General features: G+C 39.5%; 1 protein-coding gene across 1 annotated transcript; it reads right to left on the bottom strand.

The window, feature by feature from the left end:
• Positions 1 to 12,899: 12,899 nt before the first annotated feature.
• LOC149210896 (uncharacterized) lies at positions 12,900 to 13,670 on the bottom strand. The gene has a single exon (XM_089399131.1). The coding sequence runs from the start codon at positions 13,668 to 13,670 to the stop codon at positions 12,900 to 12,902; it is 771 nt and encodes a 256-aa protein (XP_089255257.1).
• Positions 13,671 to 18,280: the final 4,610 nt, after the last annotated feature.

Here is an 18,280-nt window from a genome sequence, read left to right as displayed (position 1 = left end):
GCCTTCCTTCATGGCCACAATATTTAGGGGCCATTGAGCCTATAATTGTGAAAAATAGGATACACAAATTTATGAAAGCAAGAATAAACAAGTTTATAGATATAAAGAGTACCTCTACAAGGGACACACAATGTAACCCATGAAACAAACTAAGGAAAACTTTTGAGACCGTCACTAACCAATTGAAGAAGGATTTAAATGCTTAGCCAACCCTCCACCATGTAAAGGACTAGTTGTGCACCTGGAGCTCAAGTACTTCCCATGCCAAGGAGACTAATCATGTGAAAAGTATGTCTGCAAAGTCCTTTAGAATAGAACATTCCTATGAGAATGCCACATGTGGTTTTACATTGAACGTTAATCGTCATTTTAATGATAACTTGAACTGAAACTGCAAGAGAGATAATGTATGACATTTAGTACTATACCTCGAGTTAAATAATTGGATGGTATAGAATTTTAACTGCCCTTTTAATATGATCCAATATGAAATGATGGACCGCACATAACTAAACCATCCTAGAGCCATCTTAGCATGGATCTATCAAGTTTTGAGAGGGATCAAATTTCTTGAGGTGCAAACCTCTTTTTTAGTCTAAAAGTTGAGGAAGCATTTACACGTCAAGAGATTTTATATTTGTATTTTATTTATAGATCTTAGGTTAAGATGGATATATGATGGTTTTAGTTGTGCACTATCACACAATTTTTGAATGTCTAATTGTTTTGGTCATTTTAAATGTACTAAATATGTCTAAGATTAATCGAGTAGTATAAATTTTAAATTTCTTCTACAAACATGTGTGCATTGGAGAAGAGAAGGACTTTATACTGCTTGACCCCTACCTCCATTTCTTATTGACAAAATCTTGAACACATATAATAACAACTATCTTCCTATGTGCTTAAACATTCACATGCATTATGCATGTGGGGGCAGAGTCATCTCACTTCCGTCTTAAATGCCACCTTAATGGGTAAGGTGTCATGATAAGTGAAAAAACAATTTATTTTCAAGTTTAAAATTGTCATTAAAATATTTAAAATTTAATTTACAATTATATATATATATATATATATATATATATATATATATATATATATATATATATATCTTAAATATTGTCACTCTTGATTCTAAATTCTCTACTTGCAATTATTTAATTATTAATTTCCTTTGTGAGTTGTTGTTTGATTCTCTATATTGCAATTATTTCATTATTAAATTCACTTTAGAGTTTTTTTAATTCTTTTTTTATAGTTTCACCACATATTTTAGTTTTAAATTTTATGTCTTTGTGTAGAGAGGCACTTCTACAACCAGTGTGATGGAGATATGGAGTTCCTTTAGTACTCAACCTTTAGTTCACATGTACCCCTTTTAAAACAAATATAAAATATACTCGAAATAAAAAAAATTAAAATTAAAAAAAATGTGATCCATAAGTAAAGAAATGAATATACATGTTTCCTTAGCTTTATTTAAAAGCATTATAAAACATCAATAATATCACTTTTACCTATAAATGTAATATTTTAACGTCCCTGTAAAATGACATATAGATAAAGTAATTAGAAAAGAAAAAAACTAAACTAAACAAAACAAAACAAAAGCTTTGAGAAAAATGTAAAATTGTTATACTTTTTAAAAATATTTCATTAGTTAATTTAATAAACCATTTGAATATCTATTTTAAATCATTTATTTCTGTATATATACGAAAATTGTTTTATTGTTTACTATAATAAAATATCTAAATTTCCAAATAAAATAAATAATTTAAATGAAAAAATTTATTTCTTCAAAAAAAAATTGTAGTTCATTTAATTTCTAATAAAAACTTAATTGTAGTTTTTAAAAATATTAATAATAATTAGAAGATTTAATATTAATAATAAACAAAATATTTCTTTTTTTTTGTAAGCTAACATAGGACCTTTCATGTTCTATTAATTCAGGTTAAAACATTGTACATGCATACAGTGGCCTCAACCCGCCCCGAAGGGAAACCGGGTCTGTTGGCCACCTTAGGTTTTTATATGCCATCCAAAAACAAAAAATACTAAGCCTGCTTGTCCATGCTAAGTATACTAAACAGCCAAAGAGACTAATCTTGTTTCCTATTTGCATAATGAACTATAACAAAATGAAAGCATGCTCTCAGCAACCTAACTAAGAGAACCTTATACATAACTGGAGGTATCAGTCTGCCATAGTACCCTGCTGATTGTCTTCTTCCTTTGTTCCAGGAGCTATCTTCTTTAACTACTGCTGAATCTCATCGAGCTTTCCATCCTGCATGAGAAGAGTTATCTGAAGTTTTTTCATCTATTTTTTCATATTTGGAATACCCTGGGCCATTTCTGCCATCTCCATAGCTACCTGTTCCATTGCTTTTGCCAGCAACCTCTTCATTACCCAGTAAACATGGAGGGTCTGCTTATATAGGGACATGGGGCCTCTGGTGTTTCATGGGTCTGAAAACAGATATTCCCAATCTTCCATTTCATATTTCGACTCCTCCTGCATGGCCGCTACCTCCAACTCCTGAATTATCCTCCGAATGTTCGCATTAGTTTCCTCACTATACGCTCTCTCCGCATTATGGACCTTATGCTTCAGCGACTTTCTTCCATGACGCTTTCCAACTGGAGATGAGTAGCTCTGCTCCTGGCTACCAGCTTGGCACCCTCTCACCTTGCCTCTGCGGCCCCTTCCTCGACCTGAGCTACCAACTTTATTGTCTTCCTTTACTTTGCTTCCCTGAACAGCTATGACAGAGGGTCCACCCAAGCATCCTTCATCTCCATTCCCCTTAGCTTTCTTCTCCAGTTTCTTTTCCTCTTCTGGTAGCCTATCCTCACGAGGCCTCCCCTTCCCCATACCGCTTTTCCGCATCTACACATGACACCCCTGTTCTGGATTTTTCAGCTCCGCCCCTCCTATCTTCCTCTCCATGCCTGACTTATTATGTTCCATAGCCTCGCGGAGGTCAGCTATGCTTCTTTCCTGCCCCATCCAACTTCCTACCTTGCTCATATCAGTTGTTGTCTTTCTCGTTCTTCTCTCTGTTCCCTTTCGTTTGGTTTTTCCAAGGATGGGTGGCTGGTCCTTCTGCTTTCGCCTGCTTGCTTTTTTCCTTGAACTTTCATTCGAATCCTTACTCCTATCCAAGCTATCGTCGAGGTCATTAACAGATTTCCTTCCCCCACGCCTTTTCCCATATTCACTTACCTTATCTTGCCACCCGCCTCTATTCATCTGTACCTCCTCCCTCTGTCGCATGCATTCTCCATGATCCCCCACTCCTCCTCTACTTAATTCTGTGCCAGCTAACCTGTGTCCCATCGTTGGAGCACTGCCTCTTTCCCCACCTCTGCCTTTCATTGCTCCATCTCCACAACTCCTTGGAATTATGCCCTGCCTACAGACTATCCTGTCAACCTGAGTTATTATCCTTGTGCAAGGTGGCTTATCATACCCCCTCCCTGTCATTGCAATAATCTCCCTCGTCGCCGCCATTTTCACCCCGATCGGGGGCCATTGGTGATCCTTTTTATACAGCTGTGATTTCATTATTATCTTGAGTGATAATGGAGTTGAGTGTCTCCCATCGAGGATTGTTCCTTAAAGTTGGCCATTTGTTGTCTACCCTCCCCTCCTGTTCATTGCATCCCCAGTTTGCGAGGAAGTCTGCTGCTTTATTTCCATCTCTCCTTACATGATTAATGATTTTATACTCAATACGATTCAGTATGTCTGCCAAGTCTTGAATTATCCCTGTAGTCCTCCAGCTCTTTGCTACCTATTCCCAATTCTTCCCATTATTAAGATTCCTAAGCATTTCAACTACTATCTGCGAGTCACCTTCAATTTCCAGGTTTGTGTATCCGTTTCTTATTGCTATTCTGATGCCTTGGTAGACTGCCATCAATTTTGCTTCATTATTGGTCATTATGCCTCCCCGGTCAGCATACACCCATCTAGTGCATCTTTCGCTATCTCTGAAGATACCTCTGAATCCTGCTGGCCCTGGGTTTCCTTTGGAAGCCCCGTCAAAATTCAGTTTAATGAAGTTTTCGCCAGGATAATTGAACTGAGCTAGACTCTGGATCTGTGATCGTTGGTTTCTTTTCTTATGGGGATACACCATGTTGTAATCCATATTTAGGTTAGCTAAGATTCGAACCTCATCTGGAGTCGATTTCCAATCTTCTTCCTCCCAAGTCTCTGCTAGAACTGTCTCCCTTATTAATTTTTGCATTCTTCTCCAGATCCTTTCTGGTGGATTGTCTTTATATTGAAAGATTCTTTGATTTCTTTCTTTCCATATAAGCCATATGACGAATCCCACAGCTAGACTCCAGGCTCTCCTTACTACCGGGCATGAAAATTGACCCTTTCCCCATTGGAAGATGGTCTGTTTAATATCATGGGGGTCCCTATTTGATTTTCCAAAGAGGTTCCTGACTTCATCCCATTGATGTTGGGCAAAGGGACAAGAGTTCAGAATGTGTTCCTGTGTTTCGTTTTCTTGTTTGCAAAGGCTACATCTGGGGGGTCCCTGGAATCCTCGCTTCTGTAACTGGTCCCACGTCAGGATTCTTCCCTTTCCTACTAACCAGGCGAACATAGTTACCTTCGGCCACCACTTGTTCCTCCATATTTGCTTCCAATCCAGAACTTCCTCTTCTTGTTCCTGACGGGTGATTAAATAATAGGCTTCTTTGACTGTGAAGGTCCCCCTTGTGGATCTTCCCCATCTGAGAATATCTGGTCCCAATCTTATTTTGATTCTTCTTGATTCCATCTCTTTTACTAGTATCTCTTTCTGCTCTTGGTCTATATTTCTGTCCCATTCTTCCGGTTTCCTCCAAGTTTGCCATGTCTCATCTAGCTCTTCTTCTTTCCAGTATTCTTTGACGTACTTTAGCCCCCCCATTACAGCCTTCTGATATGTACTTTGCAGAGCTTGTATGCCTACCATTCTTTCCCTTTGCTGCCATGCCTCCTCCCAAAATTTGGCTATTCTTCCGTTCCTAATTTCCCAGAAGGCATAATGGCTTATGATATCTCTATTCTGGCTGGCCAGGTCCCATATTATGGATCCCTTTGGGACTTCCTCCACTCTGAGAATACCTTCTGCAGTTGAGGGCATATTATATTTTTGGGTCCATATCCTTTTCCATAAATCATTACCACCCCTCATCCACCTCCACCACAGCTTCGCCCCTAGAACTTGGTTTAAGATGCCTGGATCCCTGAGACCTAGTCCTCCTTCTTCCTTTTGTTTTGACAGACCTTTCCAAGACACAAGGGCCCATTTCCTTTGCTGTTTAGGTCCTCCCCAAATAAATTTTCCGAAAATTTCCTTCATTCTTGTGCATACTCCTTTGGGGGCCGCCATCACCGAAAGGGGATAGATTGGAATAGCCTGGAGAATTGATTTCAGTAGCACCAGTCTTCTTGCTATGTTCAGGGATCGAAAGGACCAATTTGCGAGTCTGTTCTTGAGTTTTTCCATCATTTGCTGCCAGTTTGCTATTCTTAGAGGATTTAAAGCTAATTGATTCCCCAAGTATTTTGTTGGTAATTCACCTGGGCGGAATCCCAACATTCTTGTCAAGTGGGCTTTGATCAGTTCTGGGGTTTTTATTGGGAAATCTAGTGTCTATGCAGAGCTGCTAGTCCCACTAAGGATGGTAGCTACCTTAGAAACAAACAAAATAAAACTACTTTCGTTTTCCTTTATGAGAAATAGATAAGAGGGGAATAAAGGAGACCAACTTCTGTCTTGCGCTTGGTTCCTTGCTTGATTCCTCTGCCTTTTGATAGATCTTTGCCACTTGCTTCCTCATCTACCCAACTTCAAAGAGCACCTGTAGAATTAAAGTAGCATAAAACTATCTGAGAACCTAGATCTATTATCATAAACAATATACGACCAGATATATATTGACCGCACAAATGCATATAACATCAATCATACAAGAATGTGGAGGAAAACTTGAATAGCTTTATTGATAATCAAGAAATAACAAAGAGGATTACAAACAATTGGTCTGACCCAGCATCATCCTCTCAGCAAGAAATCCCTTCTTCACCTCATGAAAAGCTTAGATCACCCAACACTATGATATTGCACCAAGAAACCAGCAACACTTCCTTACAAGATACAAAATTCTAGCCCCCTGGATCTCTGGGATGAGGGATCCATATATAGATGTTTGCAAGGGGGTGAGTCAGCTTTTGAGATTTGATTAGTGTCCTCTCTCTAATATTTCTTGATTCCACTTAGAGATTGATGATCTCTTACTAATCCCTGGGCGAATGCAGAGAGGCAAGTGTCACAGGAGAAGTTTCTAGAAGATTCCATGATTCTCCACCTTGTAGATTGACCCTGCCATTTGTCCACTCTCCCCCATCGCACCCCATAGAAGGGATTTTCAAGATGCATCGCACCTCTTGTGTGTATTTAGGTGGGATGCAGTGCACTTTGACCATGGAGGAGGTGAGATGGTCCAGTTTTGACTAGTTCTGAGCAGTTTTTCATGGAGAACTTCTTGGAGAAGATGTAATCAGTTGACCTTGTTCTTTTAGAGGTTGGAACAACACTTTTAGGGACTTAAGAGCCCTTGGTTTATGGAAATTTATGATTGGGGTTGCAGTGCCCAAAAATGTCTATAACAGTTGCCTCCTAAAGCATGAGGTCGTTAATCTGTTGATGTTGGGTGAAATGCTTTATCATGAGGATCTGAAGTTATTTCAAGCTGGAAGGTGACCTGTAATAAGATACAATACAATACATTATCTTCATAATAATTTCATGATCTAGCTAAGGCGGGCATTCCCATGCTCAGCTTTATAAATTCATTTTCATGTACATAAGACAGACAATCGTCTGAGTGTAGACTGATGATTCTGGTAGAGCCATCATCCCTTAGGTTGGATGATTATCTATGCAGTAATGATGTACATTTGATGTCTTTATTTTCTTGAATATATATCGCAGCCCGAATGGATGAAACTAGATCCGGGGTCTTCAATCTCGTTCGATCTTCACTCAAAGTACAAGTCGATCCATGTGAGAGATGTTTTGGAGTCGAACATGGAAAGACATCGCCTGATTACCAACCAATGATGTAAGTTGTTAACAGGCACGAGGGGAATCACCGATAATGATGATGACCCTCAAGGTACTACAGTACAGTTCACGTGGTGTGAATAAGGGACTTGGCGTCGAACACCACGCAAAATCTTTCGGTCGAAGGCCATTGATGTAAACATGTCCCCGGAAGTGAGAAACTTGCCATTGAGGCATGCAAGCTTCAAAGTACTGAAAGGGTTGTTACTAGATCGACTTCTTGGATAATGAGCTGATGTCGACAACAAGCGATCCGTCATACGAGGTCCTTAGTGAATCCCACATCAATGACACAAAACGGAGCAAATGATTTTAATGGAGGTGAAAACGATCTGGTGATATAAGGTTCAGGGTGGTGGTCATGAAAGAATGGAGTGTAAATGTATTGCAGTGGGTGAGACACAGGTGAATTCTCTGAGCAACTTCTCTTGAACATATCGGCAACACTGACATGATGGATCGGTAGCATTAACCCCAAATATGGATGGTGTGATGGAACCATGGTGATGTGACCAGTGAATGGGACAACCCAACCTGACTCGGATGCGGAGTGAAAGTGTCATGTTCAAGAGCGACTTGCTACCGATAAAGTTTCTTCAAGTTTTCTTCCCAATTTTTCTCCAGTCATTGCTGACCAGTACCTCTTTATTTTTGTCAAGCTTGAGGAGGATAACATATGCTTGTTCTATAATTTTCCCTTCGAGCAAACCCATCGCTATGTTTTAATGAGCCTAGCGATAGTGAAACTCGTTCTTGTCTGTACTGACAAGTTTGTCGCTATTCGGTTTTAACGAGTTTAACGACAAAGATAACTCGGTCCTTTTCAATTTTAGAGAGTCTGAAAGGGACGTAAAGAAAACTCAAATAATCCTTTTTCATCCTATAATCCCTTAAGTCCAAAAAAGTATAAAATAATACAAAAGGGATGAATTTTCGGTAATTTTAACGAGCCGAACAAAACAAGCGCTCCATCTTTTTGTGTAATAATCCTTCAGGTCCAAAAAGATTAAAATCTAGAGGAGCGATAGCACTTTCAGTCACTTTAATGAGCTAGGGAGGCTAATTTCTCGGCAATATTTTCATATTTTACGAGTCAGATGAAAAGAGCTTAAAGGAGACTCATTTTTCGAGGAACGAGTGATAAATTCGAGTAGCAGCTGATTCCAGGTAAGGTTTGGAATTTTCCAATCACGGCAGTGTCACAAGGATGGCTAACAGGATCACTCTTCGTAGCTATTCCTCAAAAGGGTAAACAATCAAATGGAGGTGGAATAATGGCAAGGAAGGGGGTTTCAACAGAGGTGCACTAACTATAGGCAAAAAAATTCTTGAATAGAGCTGAAAAGAGTGAACACAGAAACCAAAATCTAGGAGCAGGAAAGGCCTTGTCTGATCAGCGCACCTGTAACACAATGAAAAAGAGATGCAGTGCACCTACTACACTCGGGAATTGCGATGCATCCAGAATTCACAGAAGAGACAGTGTGCTGGACCAGAGACGAGACTTTAACTGGGTTCTAGGTCACAGTTTGTAGCTCAGTTCAGGGATTTAGGACGAGCAAGTGGTAATCAGTAAATCAATCACAGGGGTAGATCTAAAGAGGTTACTAGAGCCACCACAAGGGCAATTAGAGAGCTTGTAAATCAATTGTTCAGTTCATAAAAAAAACCTGGAGATAGACTGAAGTAGCATTGATCTACTTTGCACTTGCATAGCAAATGCAGTTTGAAGACTAGCTGGCTTAACTTCAGGCTCTGTCTGTAAGTTTATAAAGTAAACAAATGCGGATAAACAAACAATCTATTCGCTCCCCAGCGGAGTCGCAATTTTGTTATCAGGAAATGTAGTGTCTATGTATAGTTGCTAGTCCCACTAAGGCTGGTAGCTACCTTAGAAACAAACAAACTAAAACTAATTTCGTTTTCCTTTATGAGAAATAGATAAGAGGGGAATAAAGGAGACCAACCTCTGTCTTGCGCTTGGTTCCTTGCTTGATTCCTATCCCTTCTAGTAGATATTTGCCACTCGCTTCCTCGTCTACCCAGCTTCAAAGAGCACCTCTAGAATTAAAGCAGCATAACACTATCCGAGAGCCTAGATCTATTATCATAAACAATATACGACCAGATATATATTGACCGCACAAATGAATATAACATCAATCATATAAGAATGTGGAGGAAAAGTTGAATAGCTTTATTGATAATCAAGAAATATCAAAGAGTATTACAATCAATTGTTCTGACCCAGCATCATCCTCTCAGCAAGAAATCCCTTCTTCACCTCATGAAAAGCTTAGATCACCCAACACTATGATATTGAACCAAGAAACCAGCAGCACTTCCTTACAAGATAAAAAATTCTAGCTCACTGGATCTCTGGGATGAGGGATCCATATATAGATGTTTGCAAGGGGGGATGAGTCAGATTTTGAGATTTGATTAGTGTCCTCTCTCTGATAGTTCTTGATTCCACTTGGAGATTGACGATCTCTTACTCATCCCTGGGCAAATTTAGAGAGGCAAGTGTCACAGGAGAAGTTTCTAGAAGATTCCATGATTCTCCACCTTGTAGATTGACCCTGCCATTTGTCCACTCTCGCCCATCGCACCCCATAGAAGGGATTTTCAAGATGCATCACACCTCCTGTGTGTATTTAGGTGGGATGCAGTGCACTTTGACCATGGAGCAGGTGAGATGGTCCAGTTTTGACCAGTTTTGAGCAGTTTTTCATGGAGAACTTCTGGGAGAAGATGTAATTAGTTTACCTTGTCCTTTTAGAGGTTGGAACAAAACTTTTAGGGACTTAAGAGCCCTTGGTTTATGGACATTTATTATTGGGTTTGCAGTGCCCAAAAATGTCTATAAAAGGGGTGTTAAAGAGAAATGTACATGATTTTTCTTTGTTGATTTCCATACCCGAGGCTTCCATGAATAAGTCCAGAATCTTTTTTACCCTCTTCACTTCTTTTAGTGAGACCTCACAAAAGAGCATAATGTCGTCTACGAACTGCTGATGGGTGATAGGTAAGTTGTTTCCCCATAGCCTCAGGCCTTTAATCTTTCTTTCCCTCATCTCTTTCTTGAAGTATCTTCCAAGTCCTTCCGCCGCAATAATGAACAAGAAGGGGGATAAGGGATCCCCCTGTCTCAGCCCTCTTGTGGCGTTAAAGGTCGAAGTTGGTGTCCCGTTCAGCAGGATAGAGAAATTAGGCATTGATATCATGTTATAGATCCAGTCTATCCATCTATTACTAAAACCAAATGCCATAAGAATTGCTTTGAGGTACTTCCAGTTTAGGCGGTCATAAGCTTTTGACAGGTCCAGTTTTATCATCATTCCCCTCTCCTTTTTTTGTTTTAGAGAATGGATCACTTCCTGAGATACAACCAAACCATCTAGGATTTGTCTCCCTTCCACAAACCCAGTTTGTTCCGGGGAGATTATACTGGAGAGAATTGGTTTCAATCTTTTCGCCATCAGTGTAGCAATTATTTTATAAATTAAATTACAAAGGGCTATTGGGCGGAAACCTTGGGCATTTTCTGATTTAGCAGATTTAGGAATAAGAGTCAAAAGAGTAGAGTTAAGACCCGGCCATACCTTCTGGTGTCTGCGAGATTCCTCTACCACCTCCAGAATGTCTTGTCCAAGAAAATGCCAGCCTGCTTGGTAAAATTCCGTCGTAAATCCGTCAGGTCCAGGGGCTTTGTTTTTTTTCATTCCCTTCACTATGTCCTCCACTTCTTCCAACGTTGCTGCCCTCATCAAGGCCATGTTTTGGTCCCTTGTTATTATTTTTGGGATTTCGTTGCAGATCCTTCCTGTAGCCTCTTCTCTGTCAACTTGGGGTTCGGTCAGCATGTCTTTGTAATACCCAACTAATACCTGTTCAATTCCCTCATGCTGTGTTATTCTTTGCCCTTCTTCATTTTTGATAGAGAAAATTTTGTTCCTTTGTCTGTGTTGAACCATAGCTTGGTGGAAGAACTTTGTGTTCCTTTCTCCATCACGAAGCCAGTTTATCCTGGACTTTTGTTTCCATAAAATTTCCTCCTGTTTTCTTTGTTCCTCTAATTGGCTTATCAATGCTCCCTCTTCTCTACTTCTTTCCTCGTTTCGGCCTTCTTCTATAATTTTTTGTTGCATCTCTTCCATTTTTTGTTCTAATCGCTGCTTCTCCATTAATATGTTCCCGAACTCCTCTTTATTCCATTTTTTTATTTTCCCTTTGAGTTCTTTGAGCTTTAACTGAAAGGTTTGCATCTTGCTTCGTCCTCTCTGTTGACTCTGAGTCCACCATTCCTCCACCTTCGGCATGAACTGCTGATTCCTGAGCCAGAAGGCCTCAAATCTGAAGGGCCATTTGTTAGGGCTCTTCTTGATGTCTATCTCCAATCGGATGGGCCAATGATCTGATCCCATGGCAGGAAGGATCGTTGATTCTACAAATACGTCCCTGTTTATGATCTGTTCCGATATTAAGAATCTATCCAGTCTCGATGCTATTTGGTTTCTGCCTCCTCTTCTATTATTCCAGGTATGGATCCCATTTATTGTTGGAATATCTACCAGTCTTTGCTCCGTTATCATTTCACAGAAAGCTTCCATGTCTTGGTCCAGTCTTTTTAAACCTCCTCTCTTTTCTCCTAAGGTTTTAATCATATTAAAGTCCCCCCCTACAATCCATGGAGTCTCTGGAAAGATCCTTCGGATTGTTTTCATGTCTTGGAGAAAATTTTTGCGTTCCCTTGATAGGTGCGGTCCATAGACTCCTGTGATGAGTATCCACTCAGACGATCCTATCATTCTGAAAGTTCCTGAGAGGATTCTAGGAAGGCTGACCCAGTTTTGGAATTGCACTTCCTCAGGGTTCCAAAGGATTGCCAATCCTCCTGTCGTGCCTGCTGCATCCAGACCCATTACTTCATAATGAATATTGTGTTTTCTCATTATTTCTTCTAACTTTTGGGAACTGATCTTTGTTTCCTGGATTATCATTATACTGGGCTTGTCTTTCTTCACCCTTTCCTTCAGATACCTCTATTTTCCTTTGCTATTAAGACCTCTGATGTTCCAACTTGTGACTATCATTTTAAAATTTTTTGGATGGTTGTTGAAATACCTCTGAAAGAGGTATGACTCTACCTGAGTTTACCAGCATCTCCCCTACCACCTGAATGGTTTCGCTTAATGGCCTTCTCCCTCTTTTTCTACCTCCTTTGCCAGTACTACCCATTCCCATGCTCTATCCTCCTTGCGCTCCTATTTGTTCCAGTTGACTTGCCAGAATAGTTCCTTTTTTTTCTTTGTATTTCTGGAACATCTCTTTATACAATTGCTTTTGGTCGTCAGGTATGAACCTCTCATCTAGGTTCTTCCATTCCTGTAGCAGGTTTTTCATTATTCTCTCCTCATCGCTTCCACTATCCTTTTGGAAATCAATCTCCATCTGTGATTGCTCAACTGTCATGTCCATATTTTCCTCTGTTCCTTCTTGTTCCATGTTTCTCTGGTTTAAGTCTGGCTCCTTTGTATCTTTAGCTAGTTCCATAGGTTCTTCTGTGCTTTCTCCTTTTTCCATCTCCCCTTCTTCTTCCTGAAGTACTTTGAACTTATTTTGGCATTCTACTGGCACTGTTTTGACAGGTTGTTGCATTCTTGGCGTTCCTTTCCCCGGTCTTCTTTTTATGGGTACTTCCTGGAAACCCTCCTCCTCTCCTTCGGTGGCTTCTGTCCTCCTCTTCTCTTCTTATTTTTTCTTTGATGTTTCCTCTACAGCATTTAATGGGCATTGTTTGAAGAGGTGGCCATATTCATGGAATCTTCTACAGCGGAAGGGGATGTGTTCATAATCCATCGGTTGCTGCCAGACTTCGTCGTGGTATTCTAACTCTACGTACTCCGGCAGGGGTTCTGATATATTCATGTATACACATATCCTTGCATAGGATGTATATCTCCCTCTTTTTGTGGTCTCTGCTACTTTGACAAATGTTTCGATTGTATTACCTATTCCTTCAAGAATCTCAGGGTCCCAAAACTCTATTGGTAAGCCGAACAGTCTTACCCAGATGGGCACTGCTAACATCTTTTCTTGGTCTGGATTGTAGCAGTCCTCCCAGTGCCTAATGAATAAACCAGCGTTATTCATAAAATACGGTCCCCCTTCAAAGGTTTTTTCCTTGTCCTCTAGATTTGAGAATATCACTGTAAAAAAACCCTTTGCCCCCAGCTTCAGATCTATATGCCCTTTCAGTTTCCATCTTTGTTGTATCCACTTTGCCAGGTCCTTTTCAGACAGCCAAAACCATACAAACTTACATATTAACACATGGTCCCTCATATAGCATCTATACTCTTCAAGTTTGTTATTCAGAATTACGAACCTGGGTTTTTTCAGAGCTCTGGGAAGGCATCTGCCCCCTAGTCTTGTTTGCCATCGGTTTCCCATTACTGGCGAATCTCTACTATTTTCCTTTGGGTCTCTTTGTAGTCTGCTTCCACTTGATTCTCCCGCCATTATGTTTTTATAGTAGGGGATCTCTCCCCTCCTTGGTTCCCCTGCCATGGCGTTTTCAGTTCCTCCCTATTTTATGATGCCCCCCTCCATGTTTTGTTGGCATTATGGCACAGGTTTGGCGCTATGGCACAGGTGTTGTCCTTGATGGAAACTCTCTCTGGTGACAGATCTCAGTTCAGGCTTTCAAAATGAAGGAAAAGACATATACACAGGTTCACCTAGACTAAGGCGCATATACACGCGGGTTAGACGTTACAAAGGTGTGTATGCGTATACACGCACTTTCATGCAAGGAAAAGCGTGTATATGTTGGAGAACTTACCTTTGGTCCGTGGTAGTTAGTCCTTGGTATTTGAACCTATGGTTTTGGACCATGGTATCTCGTCAGAAGTGGTGATCCCAAGTATTGGGTCCATAGTATTGTGTTATTATGGTTTTGGACCGTGGTATTGTGAAAGGCCTAAGACTATAAAAGAGGAAGGAGATCATTTCGGAAAGGATCATCTGAATTAATTGAATATCTAATAAGTACTAGATCTGAAATATTGGTGATTGGGGTTATGGTGCAAATCTATATCTGAATGAAGGAGGAACCTTAGCGCAAAGAGAAGGATAAGTTCTATTGATGGTTCATAATCTTAGGGCTTGAATGATAGCATCTTTGTATGATTTTGATCTGTTATATGTGGCGCAGGCTTGATCTATAAATATGATAATCTGGGTTAATTACTATCTGAATATTTGAAAGAGTGAATTATCCTTTATAGATCTGTACACAGGTTCAGTGAAGTGAAGGCACGTATACACACTATTTCAGTGAATACAAACAGTTTATACGCAGGTTGGTCCACACTCAGAAGCGTATGCACACAGGTTTCAGGTTATTGAAGTAGCGTATATCTTTTGAGTTGTGATCTAGCTGCTTCTGTTTATTGCTGCAGTGGTATGGGTTCAGAATTTCGTGTGTTATTACTGCGACTGTGTTTTTGGGTACAGCTACCAGAGAAGTATCTACTTGATTCGGTTCTAATTGGTGAAAAGGAGATTGTTTGATGCAGAAATTGTTGATGATTGATTGATGTTCATGGTCCCTGAAAGAAAGAGAAGGTTGTAGCCTTCTATAGGCCAGCACCTACGTACTAGTATCTTGGCTAGTGCAAGAGCTAAGGGGGTTGTAGCTCCCTTCCAGAAGAAGCTGGAGAACGAGAGAGGGTTGTAGCTCTCTGCAGGTTGTAGCCTGCGTACTAGTAAAGGACTGCACCAGTACATTGTAAAAAGAAGTTTCTAATTAAAAGAATATAGAGACGAATTGCAGCAGGTGGTTTTCACCCACATTGGGTTTCCACCTTATATCTTGTGTTCTTGTGTGTGATTTTCTTCTGCTCTATTTTACTGTTTTTGGTTACTGGTTATTTAATTATGATACACAGATTAACAATCAACATCTAAAAGATAAAGTAAATTATAAGTTTGCATTGTATACGCGGGTTTCCTTCTACATAGTTGCGTATATACACAGATTTAATTAACTAATGTGGCGTATATTATCTGGATTTGAAAAATGGAATATTTGACTTGATAATACTGATTCACCCCCCCTCTCAGTATTATTTCCAACAATTGGTATCAGAGCAGGTCCTTCTAAAGAAGCTTGATCGCTTAAAGGAAGATCCATCATCATGAGCAACTATGAGAGAGAAGCATCAATCAGGCCACCAATTTTTGATGGGACCAACTTCATCTATTGGAAGGTAAGAGTCACTGTCTATCTACAATCTCTTGGTACAAAAGTCTGGAATATCATAGATACAGGGTACACTTTTCCATCAGCAACTCCTACAGATTCGACTGAGAAGAAGAAATATGAAACAAATGCAAAGGTTGTCAATACTATATTAGAATGTCTATCTCAATCAGAATTCATGAAGGTTATGCAGTATAAATCCGCAAAAGAAATATGGGACAAGATTGTTCTGAGCTATGAAGGAGATGAATAGGTAAAACGAGCAAAAATTCGAACCCTCAGAATTCAGTATGAAAATCTCAGAATGCACAGTGATGAAAGTGTGGCTAACTATTTCCTCCGTGTAGATGAGATTGTTAATTGTATGAAAAATTTGGGTGAAGAAATAAAAGAGGCTGTTGTGGTTGAAAAGGTTTTAAGATCTTTGTCCCCTAGGTTTGAAACTAAAGTTTCTGCAGTAGAAGAAAAATAGAATCTACGAAACCTTACCATGTCACAGCTGCACGGAATTCTGACTGCTTATGAAATGAGGAAAGGAGGACCATCAGACAAAAGAGAAGCTGCCTTCAAGGCTTTAGGCAAAGGAGATTACTATGAGTCAGGACATGTGTAAGAAGAAGAAGAAGAATCAAATTTTGTCAAAAACCTTCAATGGGGTGTTGGACGATTCCGAGGTAAGTTATCTTTCAAATGCATTGCTTGTGGAAGAGTCAGTCACTATGCTGCCAAATGTCCTCATAAGGATAAGATTGACAAGGGGAAGGAACCTGTTAGATGGAACAAGAAACAGAATGCAAATAAGAAAAGCTATTACACTCATGAAGATAGTGATGGACTTTCAAATAGTGATGAATATGAACGAGGTAATAATTATAAACTTTTAATGGCTTTTGAATATGATGATTACATGGATGTTATAGATGAAGAAGGTCTTTATGAAGAGATTTCTAAACTCAAAATTTGTTTAGAAGAGAAAAATGTGATTATTGATTCTCTGCAATGTCAACTGGCTGAAAGTAAAAAACATCATGAAAAATTGGAATGTGAAATTGTGGGACTTAGAAAAGAGATTGAGAAAAACTAAAGCTCTTAATCTTAGATTTGTTAAAGGATTTGAAACTCTAGATGAGATTATCAATTAACAACATTCCCCACTAATCAAGACAGGTTTGGGATATAATGAAGAAGCATCTCAAGCACAGAAACCATCCACCTCAAAAAGTTATCTTGATGCAGCAAGGAGGAATGAGAAAAAGCCCAATGGAGATCACCAAGTAAAATAGGGATGATTTACATCAAGAATAAACAAAGAATACCAGGTAAATCGGGGGCAATCCACCTCAAGGATGAACAAAAGCTACAACCAGCCACATGTAAAATCTTCTCAATTTGCCTCAAGAATGGATGACAATAGAAACTACAATCATTTGGTTGGTAGATTTGATAATCGCAGGAGTTTCTTCAATTTCCAATGTTTCTCTTGCCATAACATTGGCCACAAAGCAACTCAATGTGTTGCCTATAAAACAATCATGACTAGAGAAGCTCAAAAACAAAGAAGAGTGACTGGAATCACGAAAAGGACCTATAACAACTTTTCCGCCCTTGAAAATGAAATTGAATGTTCTATTTGTAATAACTTCGGTCATGAAGATTCTGAATGCAGGAGAAGGTTTCGGAAGACAACTCAGAAGGAACAAATCTCAAGTGCCAGAACATGGAGAATGAAGGAACCACAACCAGAAAGATGTGGGATAGCTTTATATGCAGAAAGACAGGAAAATGAATGGTACATCGACAGTGGATTTTCGAAGCATATGACAGGTGATAAAGAAAAACTTCAATCATATAGTGCTTTAGAAAAAGGAAAGAAAGTTTCTTTTGGAAATGATACCCCTGCAGTCATAAAAGGAAAAGGCATTGTTCAGTTGAAAGAAAAAGTCAAAGCTAGAAATGTTTTGTATGTTGATGGCTTGAGGCATAATCTACTGAGTGTCAGTTAGATGTGCAATCAAGGAACTGAGGTAATATTTTGATCAAATGGATGTAGTGTTCGTGATCTTGATATAGGAAAAACAGTGATCAAAGGAATAAGAACTCCAAATAATGTATATATATTTGAAGAAGGACAACAACAATGCTATTTGAGCAAGAATGATGAACACTGGTTATGGCACCGGAGGTTGGGGCATCTAAGCTTTTCACAGATAAGGAAAGCATGCAAATACCAGGCAGTTCATGGTCTTCCAGACATCAGAATTCCAGACAATACAATATGCAAATCATGTTAGTTTGATAAGCAAACTAGAACTAACTTCCTTGAGAAGGAAGGATCAGCTAACAGGCCTCTTCAACTAGTCCATATAGATGTATGTGGTCCATCTAGGAAAAGGTCACCTTGAGGAGAAGAATACTTTATATTATTCATTGACGACTTCTCTAGGATGGTTTGGATAGGACTTATGAAGCACAAAGATGCAGCCTTCGAAAAATTCAAATCTTTCAAAGCCTTGGTTGAAAATGAATCAGATCACAAAATTAAGTGCCTCAGGTCTGATAGAGGTGGGGAGTTTATCTCAAATGAATTTTTTGATTTTTGTGAAGAACATGGAATAAGAAGGGAATTCTCTACAGCTAGGACTCCTCAACAAAATGGAGTAGTGGAAAGGATGAACAGAACGGTTCAACAAATGGCTCGTGCTATGCTTGATGAGTCTGGAACTCCCGGAACCTTCTGGGGTGAAGCTTCATTTGCTGCGGTTGTTATTCTCAACAAAACAAATGTCCGGGTGAGTAACACTCAAACTCCTCATGAGCTCTAGTATGGTGAGACTCCTTCAGTAAAACATTTCAAAATTTTTGGAAG

Source organism: Pinus tabuliformis, chromosome 1_2 (genome assembly GCF_031772625.1).
Source record: "Pinus tabuliformis cultivar Carrire ecotype Pingquan chromosome 1_2, CPIR1, whole genome shotgun sequence".
Taxonomy (NCBI): Eukaryota; Viridiplantae; Streptophyta; class Pinopsida; order Pinales; family Pinaceae; genus Pinus; species Pinus tabuliformis.
This window is presented reverse-complemented; position numbering and strand designations above follow the sequence as displayed.